Source organism: Sardina pilchardus, chromosome 5 (assembly GCF_963854185.1).
Source record: "Sardina pilchardus chromosome 5, fSarPil1.1, whole genome shotgun sequence".
In the NCBI taxonomy this organism is placed as follows: domain Eukaryota; kingdom Metazoa; phylum Chordata; class Actinopteri; order Clupeiformes; family Clupeidae; genus Sardina; species Sardina pilchardus.
The window spans coordinates 26,006,721-26,030,770 of NC_084998.1; the positions used below are offsets into that span (position 1 = coordinate 26,006,721).

Consider the following 24,050-nt stretch of genomic DNA (forward strand, 5'->3'; position numbering starts at 1 on the left):
AATTGATTTGCACTTACCACTAATCAACCCTATATTAAATGTAGGTTATTGAGGTTGGGTTGGCACTTTAGTCATTTAAAATACATCAATGTCCCCAATTGCAGAAAACCATTCTGCTAGACTAAACTAGGCCACTATTCTTAATTACAGCCAAATTACAGACCAAATGATTGGCGCATTTAGAGGCAGTTTGCATAATTTGCCATAATAGACCATAAAGGCTCAAAATATTACTTGGCCATCACCTTCTCACTGAATTCCCACCTTCAAAGAAAATGTTCCTTTGGTCAATGAGGCTGGCTTTCACCTCACTTCTCCACATCATGCATTGCATAGGCTACAATAGCTACAGATACTGTATTCATTCCTGATACTGCAGTTGCTGAGAACTCCATTAAGTTTTTACCAGTCAGTGAGCCACTGAGAGTCAGAAGCTGGATGTGATGTCTTTGCTCTGGCAGTTGGCTAAGGTGTAAAAGCAGTAACGCTGAACAGTTAACGGCTAGTGTCTAAAATGTCAAAAAAAAAGCAAAAAGGATTAACCAAATGCCAAAAGGATCTTTCAGAATGAATGAAATATTCCAGGTAGGTATGCAGTTGAATTTAAATGCACTTCATCAGTAGGGATTACATTAAAGGCCTAGAACTACTGCCTGTACCCACAACCTCATTTTCAGGGTAGATTTTCACCTTCTGATTTAGATGCTAGTCTCCTATCCACACGTAGCTACTGTGACATCCGTCTGGCTTCTGCCCTTGCGGGCAAGGTCACTGTGGTGCATTCAAAATTTTGTCAGCGACACAGATAGTAAGCCTCCCTAGATCTCTACTTTGCCCCCCTTGTGTATATATACACACACACACACACACACACACACACACACACACACACACACACACACACACACACACACACACACACACACACACACACACACACACACACGTTCCAGCTGCTAACAGCATGAGGGTCCATTCCTCAATGGATGCCCATTATAGTGCTGGGCTGCCAGCTCAAATAAGTGGCCCGTGTCAATCATCTGCCAGGAATTTTGGCACAATCCACCTCCCTGCAACGTGCAGCTCAGGCTGTGCCCCAGTTCGGAGAGCAACAGCAGGTTGTGTAAGATGGGCTGATTTACAGGTCATATTTAAAGAAAAGCCTTATATTTTCACATGCCATTCTTCAAAGTTTACAACGCATTTTCAATGATTCAACATGCAAAATAGTTCTTCAGTTAAAGCTTTGCCATTTTAGTGAATTTCCTCTGTCGAACTTCTTTCCTTCCCTGGAAGCAAAGGAAAGTCTTCGCTGTAATGCACTTTTTCTAGGCTAATTAACACAGATGATTCATTACAGCCGAGATGTCCACTTTTCAGCCCCATCAAAATTTAAAACATCAGCGAAACCAACATGAGCTCCCTGCAGAGAAATCCAAACGAGCTTGTTCAACCCTGCAAGTAGACCAAGGCCTCCCATCATGGAGGCTGGAACAGGTTGAAACAGGAGGAAAAAAACTCGACAGCCAATCAGAAGGTCCTGAGGGGCTGGAGTCATGAGAGTCTAAGAATTATTAAAAGATTATAGTACGAGCCAACCCATTGGATGTTATGGGTTTACAGTGTAAAATTCAACACACAGGGCCTCATGTATCAGTCTTTGTGTATAACTGATCTTTTTTTAAGTATACAGTGGGTTCAGTAAGTATTTGCACCCATGCTAAAGTTGACTAAAAAGAACATTTATCTATTTACGATACATTCTTCAATCACAAAGAAAATTAGTGTCCTTAGCGGTTTGATTTTTACTGTTTTTTTTTTATTAAGGCATTACAATCTATTCTCAAAAGATGATTTTATATTCCTCTTTTTAGTCAACTTTAGCATGGCTGCCAATACTTACTGAACCCACTGTATTTTTTGGGCGTTTTTTTGTCCTTTATTGATAGTGATAGTAGAGATTGACAGGAAGTGAATGGGAGAGAGAGCAGGGGCGGGATACGGAGAGGACCACGGGCCGGGAATCGAACCCGGGTCGCCGGCGTGCGGTGCAGGTGCCCCAGCCAGTTGCGCCACAGTTGGAGCATGTATAACTGATCTATACTGTATGTACACCGACAATTGTGCAAGGAGTTTTTTTGTCAAGAGTTACAAACGATACGTACCGGTATGCATGAAAGTACATCTTTATCTTCATGAATCTGTACAGGCATCAAATCAGCGTGAAATCATGGCACAGGAAGACGCTTAATGTCCCCTGCTAAAATTATCCTTATATGGTTGGACACGCACCTTAAATTGGCATCACGCACCTTAAATTGGCATCTTCCGGGTAAAACCGCCCGGAAACTTGAAACGTTTTTGCAACGGGGCTATGTTGGTAGTTCAGATACGGCAGAAATAGGCTTACAATCAACAATATCATGTGTGCAAGAACACTATACACAGACTATTTGGTTTGCATCAGTGTTGGTTCTGCCAATCTGCAAAGCACACATTTCATGTGTCCACAGAGGTACGCATGTTTTCCTGGAAGGTATCTTTTCAAAGATATCGCTTCATGTGTAGAAGGGTGCTCTGCATGATCTCAGTATGTACACACCATTAATACATCTGGCTGCATCATGTATCGTTGACGCATTGAACAAACAAAATCTTGCAAAATCAAGCAGAACACTCGGAAACCTCACAGATCAGATGTTTGGTATGATCCAAAATGTGTCAGTTAAGTTTAGTTGGACTTGATAGCTGAATTAAAGCGAATGTGAGGAGAAGTAAGCAAAAGATCACCACGCAACAACACAAACACACAGAAGGTTACAGCTACCCAAGAATGTGATAGCTGCAACGACAATACCAACCACATCCATGGTTTAGTGACATTGCACCACATTTCAAGGTTCCTTACAATACACACTCACATTCATACCATGTTATACCCATTCTCCCATTCATCCATATTCAATGCCCATTCTCATACATTTGTTCCCAGTACAATTCAAATGTAAAGATGAGCAATTTCACTCTTCATTCCAGCTATGAGGTTATTTTCCATTATATTGATGTCAATGACAACAGACACACAAAACAATCAAAGCTCAGATGTACACAATACAGTTCTATCCCCTTGTCCTTTCAAGCAAAAATCACTTTGAAACTTCTCTCCAATGGAGAGTGGCATTAACTCTGCCTGAATGCGCAATCATTTCTCAGAGGAAGCACAGCTTCCTTCCTATCTCTTCCCTTTCCAGCTCCTCCCTGTAGCTGTAAGGCCCCAGGGAAAACAGAGTGAAAGAGAGGAGAGAGTGGAGAGAGAGAGGAGAGGGGGAGAGAGAGAGAGAGAGAGAGAGAGAGAGAGGAGAGGGGGAGAGAGAGAGAGAGAGAGAGAGAGAGAGAGAGAGAGAGAGAGAGAGAGAGAGAGGAGAGGAGAGAAATGCACATACATACTCCAGACATGCATACTTATGAGGCAGACATGGATACACATGGTTGTAAGCCAAATGTGAACATAAATAATTCCCCATTTGAGTGTGAAATAGCCCGTCTGAGATGAAGAGAGGACCTCATCTCCCTGTGCCAGATAAGTGTGGCCATGTCCACATACATTACGGACACCTAAAGTGTGATGGAAATGGCCCTACTCGCTGCTCTCCCAGCCACTAATACTCGCACCTGAACCAAACACTTCCACTAAAATCATGTTCACGGAAGTATAGACTTTCAGAAGCATTGGCAGAAACATGTCATGGTCTCTCGATGTTGTTTTGACAACCCGTATTTTCACACTGAATCAGTCTAGCAACCTTTCAAAGTTCCCCTCACCCTCTGATTCACCAACACTGCCCTGTAATCACACACTCGGAGACAACTGGAGAGAGAGAGAGAGAGAGAGTGCGGGAGAGAGAGAGAGAGAGAGAGAGAGAGAGAGAGAGAGAAAAGAAAGAGAACTGTTCTCTTGCACAGTAATGGGAAGACTCCTTCAATCTCACCTTTGACCAAGAATGCCAGAGGCAGTTGAAGACTGCTGTCTGCAATGACGTTTTTTGGCCCCACTCCCCTTATGCAGACAGTTAAGAAAGACAGAAACTCCTCTTAGGTTAATTTGAGGGTAGTGTTGGGCAAGCCAGGACTACAGAAGCAGAGGTTACATGGTCTGAACATATCATGTTAAATATTCCAAATGGCTCAGGCTAAGTGCAACAAATATAATACAAATAGAGCTGAATTATTTATTGTCACTATGTAATACATTAAAAATGTCTCTGAAATAGTTATTTACTGTAGTTTCTCTTTTTGTATAGTACTTAGCAATTGTATAGTACTTGTTTGCTTGAACATTCCTCGGGCAAACCTAACCTGGCTATGCACAGGCTAGATCTCCTTTCTGAAAGATACTAGTCTGGAACACAGTGGTTCACAAGTGCTTCCCCGACTCGGCAGAATATCTGCAGTAAGAAGTGATGACGCCAATTCTTGTTTTGGGTTTTTTTCCATGTAAAGAAAAGGGAGGGGGAGGAAAGAACAAAATACATTTCCATTATTCTTGCCAATTCTGAAATGGTCTTAATTGTATTGTTTCTAGACTTTTACATTTTTTGTTCTGTTTGTTCTCTCACTTATGTAAAGGACTTTGTAACTTTTAACAAAAAAGGAATCGCTCTACCGCACACTGACTTTTCACTCACATTTTATTCAGAGCGAACAACGCGTTTCGCACAAAGCGTCCTCAGCTTCGCATTTTGTAACTTCGTTTAGAAAAGCACTTGTTTTGGAAAAATGACACTTGGACACTTGGAAAAATACAGAAATCTATATGCAGCAATGGCAGGCCCACATACTGTATATTGTTTACTGTCTGCCGATGCTGTTTGTCAGTTGGTAAAGCTTAGGCGAAGTAGGAAATTTGGTATGTCTACGCCAGTCACCATGCTAGCTTGTAAACTAATCGCAATCATGAGTGACCAGACTCTATTCACTTTGTGAAGAAGTCTTGCTTGCCAGGCTAGGGTAAACTCGTCTTTCAGTCCTGCGCGCAATTCTAACTCATTTTGCAGGGTAAATTACATTCTTTGATTTCCGTACGATAGGAGAGCACCATCTGTTCAGCTAATGCTAGCTCTACCAAACAAACTCAGTGTGTGGGTCTACGATAACCGCCACATTTGTAGGAGGCCAAATAGACTATTAACAGGGTTATCAAATACTTCATAGCATTGCACATCTTCCCATTTCAGTCCATAACTGGGAAGCTGATTAAAACTTCCTTTGAAGTGATGACTGTTAACTGGATATCTCTGACAAACACATAAATAGATTCTGCACCCTTGGGTCCAGTGAACAGGGATAAAAAAGAGGGTGGTTAACTCCGCAATGATCAGCGCTTACCGGCTTTAATCAACAAGCTCAAGCATGGGCATAATTGAAAAGTGAAATGTCACCAGTTCGACTAACCTATAGGAAGTAATTAAATATTCCTTTCAGAGAGGTCACTCCATTCTAACTCTGCACATCCCACCCCCCACCAAACACCACACCACACACACACCTTAATGCGCTCTCTGCATGTGCACACACACATGAATGCTCTCTCTGCATGTGCTCTCTCTCACACACACACACACACACACACACACACACACACACACACACACACACAGTAATGCTCTCTCTGCATGTGCTCATACTCACATGCACACACGCACGTAAGCACACACGCAGTGTGTGTATTTACAGGGAAGTGATGAACATGTTTCACTCTGGTTTGTGGATCAGTGTGAGAAGAGAGACGGTGTTGACTTGTTGGAGCTGGGTAAAGGGGGTGGTTTGTTGGCTGCTGCTTAAACGTTTGTGGAGAGCAAATGGTCTGACAAAACAAAGATCTCTCCATTTGTGAAGAAGTGATCACCAGGGTGTGAAAGTGTGCCTGTGCATGTGGTATCTTCCGTTTGCCCAGTTTGAGTAACAGGGGTTGTGAGTATGCATACACCTTGACCTACCATCCAGTGGGCTCCACAACCACACTAACCACACTCCTACACTACTGGGCTTCTTCACACCAATTCACACAAAAACAATCTCAGGACGTGAGTGCAAATATGAAAAACAGAATCTCTCCAAGCCCACCTGTGATCATATACCCAGCACATATCTGTGTGCAGGCCTTACAGATTAAATCGTTGCGGTGTAGCAGTAAAACAAACCTTCTCTCTTTGAACAAGCAAAGACACGTCAGGACAGGATGACTTAATTAGCAGGGAAACCAAAGCGGGAAACAGGGAGGCCTTCAGTTTCTTGCACACCACCTTACAATGGTCTGAGCCTCACAGAGAAGGACATGTGGTGATTGGAGTTAATTAGATGTCTCTTTCTTATGAACTCCAGTGAATGGGTGTGAATCTTGAAGGCCTCAAAGAGAAAGGAGAGTGGAGAAGGACTAGACATGCATGTTGTCATTGTAGAGAGCAGAGACACACTGAGGAAGACTTGCGTGCAAAATAGCACTCGCTGTGAACCGACTTACCAAAATAGCCCACGCACATAGAACACAACACAAAAAGACACCCAACGCACATTCCAAAAACACCCATTGGCGCGTGTGCTAATATATACACAAAATATTCTCTCTCTCCATCTCTGTTTGTTTGTGTGTGTGTGTGTGTGTGTGTGTGTGTGTGTGTGTGTGTGTGTGTGTGTGTGTGTGTGTGTGTGTGTCTATAAGACAGAGAGAGAAGCACTTGTATGCATTTGTTGGGGAGCATTTCTAAGGGAGGATATGTTCCCTTTCTGCGATCTCAAATCCCTGTTTGGACGCTCACTCTTTTTCCAGGCTGAATAATGGCCATTGTTCCTCTTGGCTGTATGGCCGCTTTTGTTGCAAACCCAACAGCACCGCTAAGACCCTGGCCCCTTACAATAGCAGCCTTTGATTACGACTGCGTGCCTTCGGCCCTCAACGCGCATGAGCCCCACTGTACATTTCTCCTCGATTAACACTCCAGGCCGACATCAGGGCTGTGACATCACAGACAAAGTTCAAAGGGCACATTCCCTCTGGTTCCGTAGGTGCTTGGCCAGCCCACTGGCCTAGCGTCAGTCGCAAATGCCAACTGAAAATGGTCAAGTCTGTTCTGAGTAACAAAACCACAGGCCTGGAGACAGCCTTGATAGTCACGTGTCATCAAGATGCAGTGGCGTACAGCTTTTCTTTTTTTCCCTCTCTCTCTGTATGGAAGAAACTGGTAACAAGGTGCCAGGCAGGCTAAAGCGCCAGTTGTGGCTATAGCCCTGAAAATCCTTGAGCTTTTCCAGCACAGAGAGAATTACTGAAACAATCTTTTCTTTGAACTCCACTCACTACATACACTTAAATAGACAAAATCCATGGTGCTGTGAGGCCTTTCTTGGTTAATGAACATTCATTTACATGATGTTTGCGTACATATTCATAGAAGCAAGTCCAAAAGTGAGGCACAGTCTTTAAAGTACTTCAAGCGGAGAAACCCTTTGTTCTCAGAGAACTGTGCTTATTCCACTGTTTCTTTGAAACGTTAATTTTGTATATATGAACATATTGCATGAACAATGGATCCTATGGATGAAAACGTATCAAAGGAGCTTCAAGTTAAGACACCGTACCCAATTACAACCAAAGACTTATTTCTTTAGTTACATTTCCCCCCTCATATTCACATAAGGAAAAGCAATTTGTGTGACTGATCTTGATCATATGGTTATGGTATACATAACCATATATTCTTGATATGAACAAAACAGGTTTTAAAGTAAAGTTAGGCCAAGTAGAGCAGAGCACTCACCATTCTTCCCCAAGAGCTTCTGAAACTTCTCTCCTTCACTCATGAGAGCACTGCTCAGCACCAACTCAAGGCATGAAGTCCACACTCTGGAAACAACAACTTCTCCGTGTTTAAAAGCTCCCAGATTCCATTGATATTTGTCCCACAAAGCGTTCCTAATCAAATTCACCTCAGATCCAAATAGAGCAGAAGGCAAGGAGAGAGCAGTTGACAGACTCCTGAACCAAACGAATGCCTCTTACAATAGCGGGGCAGGCAAAAACTGCGGGCTACTTAGTACGTGCTGAGCTATGTTACTGGAGTTGTTCACAGGCTAAGGGGCAAGCTTCAGAGAGAAAAAAAACACTGCCCTTCCTGCTCCCATTCAAACGGACCACCATCTGGTTCCTCAACAAATGTCCCACCTCAATTACCCCCCACCCTCAACTCCCAGCAGGAAGACCAAACCACTTTAAATGAAGGGAGGGGGAGAAAGCCAGGAGGTTCAAATGGCCCAAAACGCTAAAGAAACAAAATCTACGAGCCATTATCTCGCAAAACAAAAAACACGGCCAACATCAACCAGATGATCATATGATCAAATGGTTTTGACATATTTTCTCAATCAATAAGCTGTGCATGAAAACATTAAGGTTTAAAACCCCATTTATTGTTTATTAAGAAAGATTAAGCACCGGCCTTTCAGCCAGGTGTCATTCTCTCGTTCGGGGTTGTGGGGAAAGGTGCAGCTTAACGCCTCCTCCTGCCGGCCCTCTTGCGCCTGGTCACCCTAGCCCTGCGCCTCCTGCGGACGGGGCGAGAAGCTCTCTGTCGTCGTCGTGCCATTGTGTTTATGATTGTGAAAGCAGCACTAAAAAAATGCTCTTGAGGTCCCCCTACAGTTGAGAAGTGCAATACTAAACAAACTACGGTAAATATGCGTCTTTTGCAACAAAGTATGAACATAACTCCGATATAACATAGAGGGAATGCACAGACAGCAGTCCGTAGAAAGAGATCTCGGAATTCCTGTAGCATAGCAGCTGTTTTCCTACCCAAATGCGGAAAATGCCATTCCACATGTTATGAGGTTAAGTGCCATCAAAATGATTTTGGAAACACCAAGGTAAATAAACTCTTAAGGGAATCCTTTAATGGACACACTGCTGAAGCCAAAAAGGTTATAGGTCTTGTGCCATTCCCACATTCTCAATGAAGTATTCAGAACAAAACAAGATTTTACATTACTATGTTTTATTCCAACCTTAAAACTAAGAATCCTTTGCAGAGTTTTCTTTCTAGTCAGGTAGAGTGGTCCATTGACTAAGATGTCCAATATTTCACATAAACCACCATGAACCATGCCAATGTTCAAGTATGCTATTGATATTGATTTGAGACTTGAAAGCTTAGAACACAAACATTTGAGACTAAACAAAAAATCCCCACATCTACTCACATCAAGGGAGTCTCTGAACCTTCACACCTCTGGGCTGAGTTTCATACAGAAACAAAAACATACTTTCACTTTCACTCACAGCATTCAGGAAACAAGGCCTGAAGAGCCTCATACTTGCTCAAAAAAGTTGGATTTATCATCAGTTGCTCGTAAAGGGACACCATTGAGACTCCTCCTCACTAGTTAGACTGTTCATTAGCTCTGGTCTTTAAAAATGTACTCAAGGACTTTCTTGACGGCACCTGAAATGTCAGCACAAACCTGAGCCCTCCTTTGCTGATTAAAGGACAAAGCCCAACATCAAACACAGTCAACTGTCTCTCTTCCTCCCCTGGAATCTCTTAGCTTGTTCAAGCTTTCGTCTGTACTGTAAATTAAAAGAGGAATGATAACAGGATGACAACTGTTTTGAAAAGCTCAACAAGGGTCATGGGGAAACTCCTGATACATCACCCTTCAACTGTGTGACAACTGAGCTAATGATTCATCTCAACACCCACTCACACACACACCATGACAATCTTCAACCGGCAACAGAGAAGGCCACCGTCTAAGGCCACCGCTGTTGCAATCGAAGCCATTCCCGGATGGTGGCTAGAACGTGCAGTGGGGTGGGATGGGGTGGGGGGGGGCAGTTATGTTTCACCCCCCTGGGGACAGAGAGCGGCGGACGCTCTTCTGCGAAGGGAAGAGGTGTGGTGCAGCATCAGGCCGAGTGGACAGGAAATGGCAGAGGCGGCGGCGGATGAGTGTCTGTCTGGGAAATGTCATGGCTTTCGCACCAGCAAGCTCTTACCACCCTCCAACACCACCCTCGCCCCCCAGCTTTTTCATCTGATAATGTCAGAACAATCTGATGGAAAGAACATGGCATGGCATCGCTAGGGCCCGATCCTCCAGAGGATGATTATGTAATCGTAGACATACTCCGCCTGAAAGTCATTGATGATGAGATGGACAGGCGATGAACGGCGGGTGAAGCGAGTGACTGGACTACAAGTCGTTGTGTGCGATGTGTCAGTTCTGAAAAATCTATTATGCGCCTATATCTCACAGCTGTTTAGGCTCTGGGTTTTTTTGCCGGGTGCCAAGAGCTGAATGGATGCATGGACACATTTGCAGTGCACGTGGTCTGAAGGAAAACGAAAACAATGTGAGAGTGCGTGTGAGATTTGAGAAAGAGGGCTCTAAGAAATGGTGACGTGCTTCAAATTGTACAGGGGCAGGAGGCGGGTTGCCGATAACGTCGGAATAACCTATATTCAGTAAGACAAAAGCAACATTGACATCATCAACATGACATTATCAAGAGGAAACACTCAAAAAAGTATCTGAAATAATGACGTTTAAGTAGCAAAAGTGACTCAATGCCACCGATTTAAAACAAGCGGTAAAGAAATAACAGCCAGTGCACTGCACACCATGAAACAATTCTAAAGCCAGATTTATCATCCCTGTTTTTATGCTGAACATTTCTGCGGATTTAGTTTTACCCATTTTTCACAATTTTCTTCAGGGGAGTATGCCCCAAACCCCCCTACCTCAACTCAACGTTACCAGCTTCCTGTGACCAATACCCCCACCGCTGGGAGAAAGTATGGAGAAATCAATGCCTAAGTGATGTTTATAATGTCGATACAGCAAACTATCGACACGTTTAGGAAACAGGAGATGTGAGAAGGAGAAAGAAACACGATCAGAAAAAACTGTAGAATTTTTTTTTTTTAAGTTTTAGAATACTACACAGGGAGCCTCCATTTTAGACAGGAGTGCAAACTTGCTATTAGTGAAGTTTAGCTTTAACAAGAAGTTTGAGGAGAATGTCCTGAGGACAACAATACCGTCCCCCTGCCAGGTTAGGTAGTGCCAATCGCTTCTGCCAATCAACATCTCCATCTGACGACAGGCACCTTCTGATGAGCAAGTGGGGGTGGGCTGGCGTTGAGAAGAGTTAAGTGCTTCCATCAAACTATCAGACACAGGCTCAGCCCTCAAAATTAAGGACATCTGCACTAACGATTGGGCGTACAAAAAGATACCCAAATGCCATACCAAGTCAAGCTTCTCTATGGCACAGTCACAATTAACACGTCAGCAGAAGTGCTAATATTACAGAATAACAAACAGCCTTAATAACATATTCAATGTCATGATAAGCAACCTAATGACTGCACTTAACGTCTCCTAAAGGTTTGTTCAGGAAAGTGGAATACATTATTCGATGAATTGTAGAGCTCATTCTGTTAAGGTTAACTATGCCTCAACCACAATTTATGAGACTGCACCATAATAGGGTTAGAGGGGTCACTGCCTACACTGAAATAAGTAACTGTGTGGGTGTACATCTGTTGATACAACACGGAGAGAGCGGTAACCCAATGTGTGAGTGCCTTTGCCTTTGCCTTTGCAAGGTCAGCCTGGAGTACAGTCCATCCACTCTAGCACACATAAACACCAGATGACAAAAAACAGCCTTGACATCTACTGTTTATGAATGACCACATTGCCACTGTATGGCATGTGTCGGTGATTTACTTTCAAATATCCAGGAAAGCATGCGCATTACAGACTATTTTGCTTTTTAGCCAGATGCTGAGATGAGCCAGCGCCTGGCAAGAGAGAGAGACAGACCCTTTGTCATGCTCTGGCTTCACCTATATGCTTGAACTGTGAATAACTGTTTGCATGCGTAATGGACAGTGTGCGGGATTCTGTCTTTTAAGTACAGTATAACTGGTTAACTCAACATGCAACGCGAAAAACTAGTTGTGTCACACTGTTGGATTCAGTCAAAGGCTTAGCCATGTTTTCAGTGTGTCTCGAATGTACAGTAGGGTTGGAGAAAATTCCATGTTCAGTCTTTGTTGTTATAGTATTGATTACATGGCTTGTGCTACATACCTAATTGAAATATCCAAGAGAGCTCAACAGGAGACATGTTGACACAATGGCCATGCAATAGGCCTTTATGACGAACCTCTCTATCCTTCTAATCAGTCCAAAAAAAAAGGTAGGACGGGTAGATTTCTAAGCAGGATAACCACTCTTTACAAAATTATTATCTCAAAAATAGTAGCAGCAATCTCACAGACGGCTGAAGCAAGAGAGAAAAGACCATTTAAAATCACAGAGTGTGAGAGAAAGGTGTGCTAACAAGCATACAAGCACTTTTTAATGAAGTAACAGTTGGAGGGGCTTTGGGGAACTACTCTGGGCAGGCTGATTAGAATAGTTTTCTATCCACCTGCAGCACTTGAGGGAACAAACTTTAGTTGAATTAGGTGAGGTGAATTCTGAGGTGAAACAAACTTTGAGGTGAATCAAAGTCTGAGGTGAAGTGAACTCTTAAAAGGTGAGGTAAGCAATTGCACATGGCGCCACATTTGTTTATATATCTCATATTTAAATATTAATAAATTTCTTAGCAGATGCTTGGTCTAAACCCATGCGCATTATATTTGACAAAGAGCTAAACAAAACACACTCCTTTCAGGATTCCATACAGTGTTGCCTGTTGTTTTTTTCAGAGTACTCACAGGATGGGCAGCTAGTGTATCAAGAGGAGATGTTTGTTGAATGTGACAAAAAAAAATCATGGGCTTGAAATCATGCAAAATCACTGACTGCACCTTTAAATTACCTTCAGTAACTCTGAAATCAACAATGGCAGAAACAAACCTGAAATGTAATACATCCACTGAAGTGCTATACAGAGCCAAGTCTACCCAAGAAACATGCTGTTCAAGGTCCGTTATGTTGAGTTACAACATTCTTACACATGGATGCTACAACCCTTCATCCTCCTGAACTCATGACATTGACAAGAGTGAGCAATTTGACATCTGGCAAAATAAAGCATAACTTTAACAGCTCAAAGACAACACAATTATGGATCATCACCAGAATCTCAGTCACAAACTATCTCAGTTGTGAAAAGCCCTTTTCCATTGGTCTCGCTCCAGAGCTGAGCTGAGACACATCTCTGTATTCTTACCACAAGATACTGAAACAAACAAACAAAACAAACTTCATGGGTCTACGGCCTATTATTTAACTAATCAATCAAAACCCAAACAGAAGGTAACCAAGGCAACCAATATCAAAGTGGTTTAGGTGCTGTACGACAAGCGGCAATGAAAATGGATCTATTACCAAATCTGTGTTCATGTGAATAATAATGTCAGAAACTAGAAAAGGTGAGATCATTTACCTTGTAATGTAGCAATATTGTATCCATAAAGAATTGATTGTTTTGATTGATCATTAGTACTCATGGAATAAGCATGGTGCGTTATCCATATTACAAACGAGAGAAAGTTCAAGGGGGAGATTCATCTTTGAGTGTAAACTGTAGCATCCTGGGTCTACATAACGGTTAATCCACGGCACATCGATAATTGCTGATATATTAATGCTTTGGGTTTGCGATCATAGCTCAATACTGGGAGCCACCAAGCACCTACATAAAGCACCTCCCAGGCCCCTGAGGCAGACAGAGCCAATCTGGACATTGGTGGACCACCTGATGGCCGGTCACATTTCAACACCACACACTGGCAGGATGACTGACGGACACTCACATACAATTAACATACATTGTAGTACTGCTCATAGTGTTGAGTGACCTTGAGAACGTGAGATTCAGAATTGTACAAGTTCTAGCTAGCTCAAAAGCTCAGTTCACACAGGTTCAAATGAACAAGTTTAGATTATACCCAATAGCTCTCAATTTCCAACTAGAACTAATTCACAGTCCCGGTTCATTTCTTTTTTAAAAGGAACAAATCTGAGTGCATCTTTGTGTGTAACTCCCAACCATCCATTCCTAACCACTAATCACTGGTACTTCCAACATTGCATTGTCCTTCTGCGGCACAGGTCCTCTGATACCTCAGTTTCATTTCTTGTAACTAATGACTACTTCACCGCAATAACGAGAGGTTGCGGTACGGTCAAGTCTGAATAGGTTCAGACTTCATATTCAATATGCGCACAGCCAGAGTAGAGCCTTTTTCCAGTGACCCTTAGGACTACAGCACAATTGAGACCTCTACCCTCTGGGTCAGAGATGGCTTTAATGACTCTTTCGCCTGGATCATGATGAGACAGAGACTTGGCCAGATAACACTCAACTAAAGCCCATCAGTGCTCCCACTTGAGCCAGCTACTGTATGATGGGAAAGGTAGTGCTGCACTTCAATTTAGAGCAAAAAATATATGAATCTATTCATGGATTTCATCAGGTCCCTTTCCACAGGTGTATACAATCAAGCACCTTGATTATCAATGCAGACTGCATGGTGCTTGATTAATACACCTCTGCAAAGGGACCTGATGAAACCCATGAATAGTGCAGTATTATGATGTCCTGACAGAACAATCTAGTAATGCAGTGGGGGAACATGTTCATAAAGGGTAGATGTAGCTCTTGAGGCATTCTGGCAAGCCATCAGATGAGGCCCATCACTAACCATGACCTTATTGAATACACTAATTAAAGTAGCCGCACAGGCTTCATCAAAAATGTTCCCAAGATGTCCAAGCTGATATTGTTGGACATATGAAACGAAATCTAGCAATTAAAAAGCAATCAGATGCCAGACAGATGTCAAAACTAGGACCCAGCCATTTCGCAAACTCATAGCAAGTCATCGCATCTAAAAGGCAAATAAGAAAGTTTTTTTTTTCCATTTTACATAAAAGCAAGTAGCCATCTCAAAGTGGTGACAATTTCAGTGTCACTTAGATGAAAGGTGAAAGCATGGCTTTTAAAACTGCAACCTCCCTAAATTCCTGAAGAGAGTTTTTATAGTCCCAAACCTTCAATCATTAATAAATATTGAGAAATAAGTAGAGAACTCCCACGCAGCAGATGTGAAACATATACCTCACCTCGAACAAGGAGGGCAGTGTCTTGAGGTTCTCTCTCTCTCTCTCTCTCCCTCACACACACACGCACACAGGCGCACCACACCCGAGCAGACTACAACACCGAGTACGAATTGCCTATAGCTTCAGTTTGAACCCTGTAAATTAAACAACTCAAATGATCATTTCAGAATGTACCGGATACTCCTCAAAACTGTGCGTAAAACAGCGTAACAATTCCCGCTTGTAGATAGCTCGAGTGGAGACGTCTTCAAGTAAATTAAAAGATAAATTATTATTTCTTACCATGATAATCATTAAGCCTAACATTTTACAATGGACTACGGTTTATACTTGTGATGTGTTGGATTAGACGTGTTGGATTTAAATTACCAACATTTATAAAAGTCTAGTAACTAGGCTGGCCTATACTTTCCTCATGTTGCTTAGAACTGTACAGTGTTTCATGACAATAAATAAAGAATACTGTATACAGTTCAGGGAAATGATTTCTAGGAGTTAAATCTAAAAGAAAACGAAGTTCCACGAAGTTTCAACCAAAACCATTCCCTAGGCTACTAGACCATTAATCCAACCGAGAGGGTACCCAAAGTCAACCAAGAGCGAGCAATTGCGTACTGTAGGATTGTTTTACATTTACCTGCAATTTGTTGGTGGGTTAATTTTCTTCGAAGAAGTGTTAACGCTTTAAAAGTTGAATTCCGAAGTTGAAGAGTTCGTGATTTTGATTGAAGCCCATCATATGTGTTGCCATCCATTCTCCACCCTGAGTCCGCAAACATACGTTACTTTCTCTCTCCGCTCGCCACAATTGGGCTACAGAAAGTTCCCTAAAGTATAGCGGAAGCCGACTTCAACTTCATTTACGTGTCTCGATAATGAACGAAGCTGTGGCATGTTTGTTTCACCCGTCCTAGGCTACTACGGCAAAGCCATGAGGATTTTATGTTAAAAAACACAAAATTATGGACGCTTCCTGTAGTGTCTCCTGCCACTAAGCATTCTGGGATAAGAAGTACATTATCGACGAGGGGGGTTGTAGTCCGATGCAGTAGCCGACCCTTGTGCCGCCTCAGCATGACCGCCTACTTTAGGCCTAATCGTTGAAATTATAGTCTTACATTCGTACATAAACGTGCATGTCCATTTTTAAATAGTATAATAATTAATTAAATATTTATTGAATTGAATTACATTTACATGCTTGAATTTCCCCTTGGGGATCAATAAAGTAGGCTATCTATCTATCTATCTACAAGTAAATGTATTAAAACTTCCATTGTATTATGAAGCACAGTCCCCAGTTAATCTTTAGTCCATCATTAACCTCTAAACAGATGGCGTGGCACATAGGGAAGAAAAATATCACAACCCACATGACAAAAAGAGCAATTCACTTGAAATTACACCCATCCCACAACTTTGAATCTGAAAACACCATGCTCTGTTTGAGTGCACATATCCAATTTTTTGGACACCTCATTTCCTTAATTTTTCTCTCCAAAGGTGGCACTTAATAGGCTGGATGAACCCTGCCAGCGAATTTGGATTTCGCTGGCAGCTCAGGCTGGAAACCTGAAAACCTTATCTCCCTACGTTGCTTCCTATCCACAACCTTTGGGTCAAATCACAAAACAGCTTATCCAAAAGACTCACCCGGATCATTGGTCTGATCGGTTGAAGTACTATCCAAGTGCATGGAGTCCTTTGAACTATGCCCATTGATCACGCCTCTTGTGCAGTAGATATAAAGTGCAGACTCCCCAGACTGATGTTCAATCTTAAAAGATTAGCTTTAGTATGGTAATAGCCAGACTATGCTTAATCTCTGATGGATTTTTTTTTTCAATATAGTTGTAGCCTCTACTATACTTATGTTACTGGCCTACAAAAGAAGGGTAAGTGTTGTATATACAGTATTGTAAAATATGCAGTACCACCTATTCAGTTTGTTGACAGTTATCACAGAAACACAATGCTCAGCGCCTTTGTTTAACCTTTGGGCAAATATATATTGGGTGGCCTATCAGGCGATGTAAGAAAATACATACACTTATACATAGTAAATCTAGATTTTATTCAGGTCCATATGTCAGTCATGCGACACTTTGAGAAATGACAGATCAGATCAGATGATGTCAAGGCTACATCTGAAGCAGAAGAGACTGAAACGTAGACTACCAATAGACAGTTACTAGGCTAATGTGTTCAATTACAATTATTAAAAAGTTTTCTTCAGACATTCATTATACAGACTATAGTTGATTGTTTATTTGTTCATAGTTTATTGGTACTATGTTGTTGTCTATTGATAGCATACAGTTAGTACAGAACATGACCTTCTGGTTCTAACCAGGTTAGAGAGAGGAAGAGACATCTGAAGCCTCAATGCACAACTTAGAATTATAACATCAACTTTATCAAATAGCCTAAGGACTCACAAACACCAGTGTTGTCTTCAACACTGAAAGGGCAACTCCAAAATGCTGCCCTGAAAAGGATTAATGGATGAAATATTACAATAGGCAAAGAACACTAAAGGATGCTATGTACAGTATACAATATGCATGTTTGAACTACGTAGATCAGAGAGAATTGAATAGGGGTGTGCTTAAAGGGATATTCCGCCATTTTTGGAAATACGCTCATTTTCCACCTCCCCTCGAGCAAAACAATGGATATTTACCTTGTTCCCGTTCATCCAGCCATTCTGTGAGTCTGGCGATACAACTTTTAGCTTCAGCCTAGCATAGATCATTGAATCGGATTAGACCATTAGCTTCTCGCCTGCTAGCTTCATGTTTAAAAGTGACTAAGATTTCTGGTAATTTTCCCATTTAAAACGGGTCTCCTCTCAAGTTAGAAAGTGCAATAAGACCAACTGAAAATGAAACCTGGCGTTTTTCTAGGCTGATTTGACATGGAACTACACTCTCATCTGGCGTAATAATCCAGGCAACTTGCAAACTACTGGCACTACTACTGCTTGTTGTCTATGGGGACTATTTTCAGATGCCGCGTACGATATCACTGCGCCTATGGTACGTTTGCAAGTTGCCTTGATTATTACGCCAGATGAGAGTGTAGTTCCATGTCAAATCAGCCTAGAAAAAAGCCAGGTTTCATTTTCAGTTGGTCTTATTGCACTTTCTAACTTGAGGAGACACGTTTTAAATGGGAAAATTACCAGAAATCACTTTTAAACATGAAGCTAGCAGGCGAGAAGCTAATGGTCTAATCCGATTCGATGATCTATGCTAGGCTGAAGCTAAAAGTTGTATCGCCAGACTCACAGAATGGCTGGATAAACGGGAACAAGGTAAATATCCATTGTTTTGCTCGAGGGGAGGTGGAAAATGAGCGTATTTCCAAAAATGGCGGAATATCCCTTTAAATGGCGCCCTCTTTGGCAACCACAATTGAACTTCAATGCCTTTGCGATGTCTGACACACAGGTAGGCTCTTTTCTAATTCGCCCATTTTTTAGTGGCTATTTCAAGGTTCAAGATTTTCATATGAAGGGCACAAACATGCCTGATGTTCATGATAGCTCTTAGTTTATGCACAACCTCTCCTAATTCATGAAAACCAGGACAAAATCGGTTTCCATTCTATGTCTCCTTTAACATTAGTAGGAAATAAATATGGGGTCCTGTCTGGGGGTGCTTTGGTGTTAATAGTGATATTATGGGCTGGAAATCAGCATCTCAAACAAAATCCATCCCTCTATTTTTTTTAATATGGCTTAAATCCAACTGAGCCACTAGAGGCAAAGCACTTCTCCAGATTATTCAATTCTTATTTTGGGAAGGTGCAGTCAGCTGGTAACCTGTCTATTAGAGTAGTCTCAGCACCTCCAACATATTGAGCTGCTATGGGAGCAGTCTGACCGTATGGCAATTCAATTAGCCTTCTTTCAGCTGGGGGGTTCTTCAAGAAACATGGGGAGAAATGTCTGTACCACAATACATTCATGACTAGAATGCCATTGGCTTGACAGCGGACATTTTACAGGAATGCAATTGCTTCAAGCACCAAATCGATATTTCAAGTGGAAATCATTATTTCTAAATTCCAAGTTTTTCCATTTACTTTGCAACTGATGGATACAAATATGAGATTTCCCCTTAAAGATGCAGTCCGCAAAGGAAGTCACATTTGTTTATGTTTAACAAAATTATTAGCTTTTGTCCAAAACAGCGTACATTATATTTAAACCAAGGACCAATCACAACACACCAGAGAAGTAGCTCACCCCTCCCTTCAGTATTCCCACAGAAACTGCACGGCTATCTAAAGAGACCTCACAATATGCACTCTATGCACGACTCCATTTTGGATTTGCTTATACAGGCAGATCTACTTCCTGTTTACATTAATACATCGGCAGATATGGCTCTTTTCTATAGTCATTGGCTTTAAGACCTTTATGAGTACATGACATTAACCTTGACCTACCTAATGTGGACCAACTTTGTGAGAACTGTAAAATTGTGAAAACTCCCTCCAGCAAACAGAAAAAATGTAGATTGCCTGCTGCATTAACTATGACGTTACATAGCTCATATGAATCTGTTCACTGATGACTTAGATAACTTTAGCTACTTTGTTCAACTAACAATAGCCTACTATATTAAAACCGACCACTAGCAGATCATAAGGAGATGATTGCTGAATGTGACAAAAAAATCGCTGATTGCACCTTTAAACGTTTTAAATTAAGTTTAAAAAGCAACAGATGTAGAGGAAGTTGTGGCATATGCAGAAGCAGTCGTGCTACATTTCCTGGTCACAATTTCTCCCACTTTCTTCTTGTCACTTGTCCCATCTCAAGGTCATTTAAAATCAGCAGATGTGCTTGCAGGGAGTAGTCTAATGGACGTTACACAAAACTACTAGCGTCACTTACAGTACAGCACCCAAATGTAGAATTGCCTGATTCAACCCTGAGGGGGTCATCAAGCTATAATTTCACCATGTCATTATGCCCATCAGAGTGTCTGCTAGCTGCTGAGGCTCTCCCTTTCTCTTTCTTACGACACACACACACACACACACACACACACACACACACACACACACACACACACACACACACACACACACACACACACACACACACACACACACACACACACACACACACACACACACACACATGTGCTTCCCCTAATTTTAAAATTAATTGGTCAGGAAAAAAGACCAAGGGGCATAATCACACAACTCCATATTTTCATATTCCCTAACGGCTCCCTCGCCCAAATAAAAAGGTATCTGAAGGTTCCCCTGTAGACAGCTCTAATGATGTCTCTGTATAAAGATGTCTCTAAGCAGTAAGTGAAAAACAAGCTGACCACCGATCTAGCTGTACCTCCATAACACCAAGAGAGTGTCAGGGTCAGCTAGTGCTTTCCTCACAAGGCCTTGAGAAAATGTCCCTTCTTTCAAAGTCACAAGAATCCAACAAAGTGTCTACTGCTGCATTTAATATGCTTTGTATGAGGTAAAAACGATCTGAAAAGCAGAATTTAAAAATAACAAAACTCTCCTAGCCACACATTTGCGCATGTTTAGGTTAGTTAGTTTCAGGCTCAATTCCTCTTCTAACATCCCAGTACTCTCAAGCCACATTTAGGACAATGTATTTTCTTACCTGAGTCCTTGAAACTCCTCCGTGGTCTCAGGCTCTGCAAAGTGAGACGTAAAACGTGGTTATGCATGACTGGGTTGAGTCAGTGATGCAGCATCTCTGAACAATCAGCAGACTTCTCGCTGACTTCAAACCAGGCTACCTGCAGTGCGTTCGTTCGTGTGTGTGTGTGTGTGTGTGTGTGTGTGTGTGTGTGTGTGTGCGACTGTGCGTGCGTGCGTGTGTGTGTGTGTGTGTGTGTGTGGGTTGTACATAACTTGTTATAGACTACTGTATGTTTCATTCTGTTTACAGTTTTCAAACCAACTTTTTCCTGAATATTTCCTCTGAATATTGAGCATTAAGTTCCCTAACCTGTTGCACAAGCATGTCATGCTTGTTTAGTGGTTTGCTTTAAATGACTATGTTCTGCCCATTCAACACCAAGATACGTCTCTGAATCCCTATTGACTGCACTGGACTGAAATTGTAACAAAACATCATGGAACAGAGCAGGATGATACAATGTAGATCTATTCATCTTAAACTGCTCTTGTTAGACCATTCTCTAAAGCAAAACAAAATTGAGTGAATGAGGAACATTTTGAAATGTGCAATGAAGAGTCTATGAATATGTCCAAGTCTTCTACAAAAGCTGTACTGTTCATCAAACGGCCATTTGTGTGTTGCATGCTATAAATATAATCATGTATGCGTCTTCTTTTGGGGATGACGTGATATCATAACGGCTCAAAGCATGGCTCAAAGTTACTCCATTGGCTGCGCTAGGCGGGACCTCAGTCAAAAGCTACTTTTAAACCGGGTTGCTCTGGAAACAGTTCTGGCAAGCTTTCGTCTCCCTGTGAGAAACAGGCCAGCCTTCACTCCATTCCTACACCCACTGCACTGCAATGGAATGTCCGCTGCACACTCTATCCCTCACATGTTCCACAGAAGCGCGCGCACACACATACACTAAGCTCTTTTTCCCACACACTACGCCACTGTGAAAAGACCCTGTACATAACAGCTACATTCTCCCTATGTTTAACGTTAACTTTAAATAAACATAACTGTGAAGTCTGGCGTACAGAAAGTTTTCCGAACTTTGAAGACATATTTTTGCCGTTTTTGCAACGCAACAGGACGCAGGACGAACGAGGACAAAAATGCCTTTGAGGGAGCAGTTTTCCACCTCCTGACTCATCAATCACAGGCGCCTCGCGTACCTGTCACTCACACCTGGCAGAGAGCAATGCCTTGTGGTTCCGTCTCCAGGGGATGCGAATTATTTTTGCTGCTTCACAGTCTCTCCCAAAACAGTCCACACAGAAACGTCTCGCTAGACGTCCTCAGATTGTCAGTTAGGCTACAGCTTACCTTAGCCTTGCTGAAGAGAGAGCTCAGACAGCTGAAGAAGGCCATGTTCAGGTGTGTGCCCCGGCGCAGGACTGGAGCCGGCGGGGTCGAAGGTTATGGGTCATGGAGGCGCTGTTGTCAGCGCGAGCGGGTAAACTTTTCTCTGAGCGGCTCCGGCAACAACGTGCTGCTGAGGGAAGAAGCGAGGGTGGGGTCAAACGCTGTCAATCTCAAACTCCAAGGCAGCGGCCAAGGGGACGGATGATCCCCGCATACCAATGATGTTAGCAGCTCTGGGCTAACAAATATAACTTAAAGTGAACCGAGGAGACTTACCGCTAACCCATCAAAAATATAGGCTTAACGTCCGCTCAGCTTTCAGTTTAAAAAATAATTCCAATGTGTTTTGTGGGGTATTTTACAGTGAACGTGAATAGCATGCATGACTAGATGTTATAATAAATGTATGCACAGTCTAAATGTACATACTTTTATAGTTTATTTGTAAAAATACTACAGTAAACAGCCCAGCGGTATTAAACATATGCACATTACATGACGCGGAGAGAACAACACGTGTGCGATAAATAGGCAAAATCATTACAATGTAGGCTACCTGGCGATGCATAAATAGGCCTATTTCATTCGAAGACGAACCCTATGAAGATTGTGGTAGTAGGCCTATTACCAGCAAGATTTACCTTCACTGTCTTCACCTAGCTTACAGAATGTGCATGGTGTTAGAAATAGAAAGCGCTTTTAGAACAACATTCTGTGTCTGCTGCTGTTATTTTCTTTGGACAAACTTTTGAACATTCTAGTAGGCTAGCCTACGTAAACCATTATGGATGAATTCATAAATGTGCCCTGACACCTTTCATTGTGAAATATTAAATACACCTACTTTGATATTTCAGAATAGGCAGAGAGAATTATTTAAATGACTATGACTGGAGGCTTGCCATTGTTATTGTGTTGTGGTATAAATCAGCTCCTCCATCTCAGAAAGCCGTCTGTAGTTAATGAGCAAGTTAATGATTTGGTTTGACTGGATGTCAGCCTCAGTGTTTAAAGTGGATCAGTCCTTGATCATGGCAAAAGATAGTTGAAACTTTAACCCAAGAGCCAATCAAATAACAACCTCCTGAATCAATGTTGTTGATTGATGGTGTATTGCTCAGAACATACTGTGAACACTGGAGATTTTTTGAGCACACACAACAGAACAGACACCGAGAAAACTATTGAGAAGTTTGCTAAAACTGAGAAATATTTTGGATTGCAATAAAAGTTATATGTTTTTAATATAGCAGAACATGACAGTGTTATTCCGAACAGCATGGCCCCAATATCAAGAAAGCCAAAATGATTAAATGGTATGTGATCTGTATCTATTATTATTGTAAAACCAAATGGGATTATGAACAAATACCCTTTAGATGATAAGGCTTTTTACCATTTGTACATGTATGTATTATATTTTAATAGAAGTCACAGAAGATCATAATAAATATTTTATTAAGTTGCACTGGACATTCTAAACTCTCAGCAAATACCTGCAAATTGCTTGCTGCTTATTTTCATTTGTCCCCCAGATCTGCTGCTGCAAACACCCCCTTACTGACCTTGCTTAAATATATAAAAAACACAGACTTCCGTTTCATTCATCCTCTTTTGTTTAAACCTCCCATCCCTCTGAATCACCATGTGACCCTAATTAGACCAGTAGGATATCTCAGTATGTGTTCTTTCTAATGGATTTACAATGTTTTTGCACACTCCCGCTGGGTGGCCTAGCTGCCCCACATAAGCCACTGCGTGAGATTTGCCTGCACTGCACTACACACACACAGACACTCACGCACACACACACACACACACACACACACACACACACACACACACACACACACACACACAC

General features: G+C 42.0%; 1 protein-coding gene across 3 annotated transcripts in view; it reads right to left on the minus strand.

Annotated features, from left to right (window-relative positions):
• The window catches only part of stard8 (StAR related lipid transfer domain containing 8), a 54,049-nt gene extending 31,765 nt beyond the window's left edge, over positions 1-22,284 (minus strand). Inside the window, exons 1-2 of one of the 3 annotated variants that reach the window (XM_062537066.1) lie at positions 22,151-22,284; positions 20,795-20,828 (exon numbers count right to left, since the gene is read on the minus strand). In XM_062537066.1, coding sequence (XP_062393050.1) covers positions 20,795-20,828; positions 22,151-22,195 — 79 coding nt within the window. In that variant the 5' untranslated portion in view covers positions 22,196-22,284. Of the gene's footprint in view, positions 1-7,814; positions 8,177-15,781; positions 16,049-20,794; positions 20,829-22,150 lie in introns of those variants that run through there. The other 2 variants (XM_062537065.1, XM_062537067.1) reach the window with 2 other exon arrangements.
• Between the last annotated feature and the right edge of the window lie 1,766 nt (positions 22,285-24,050).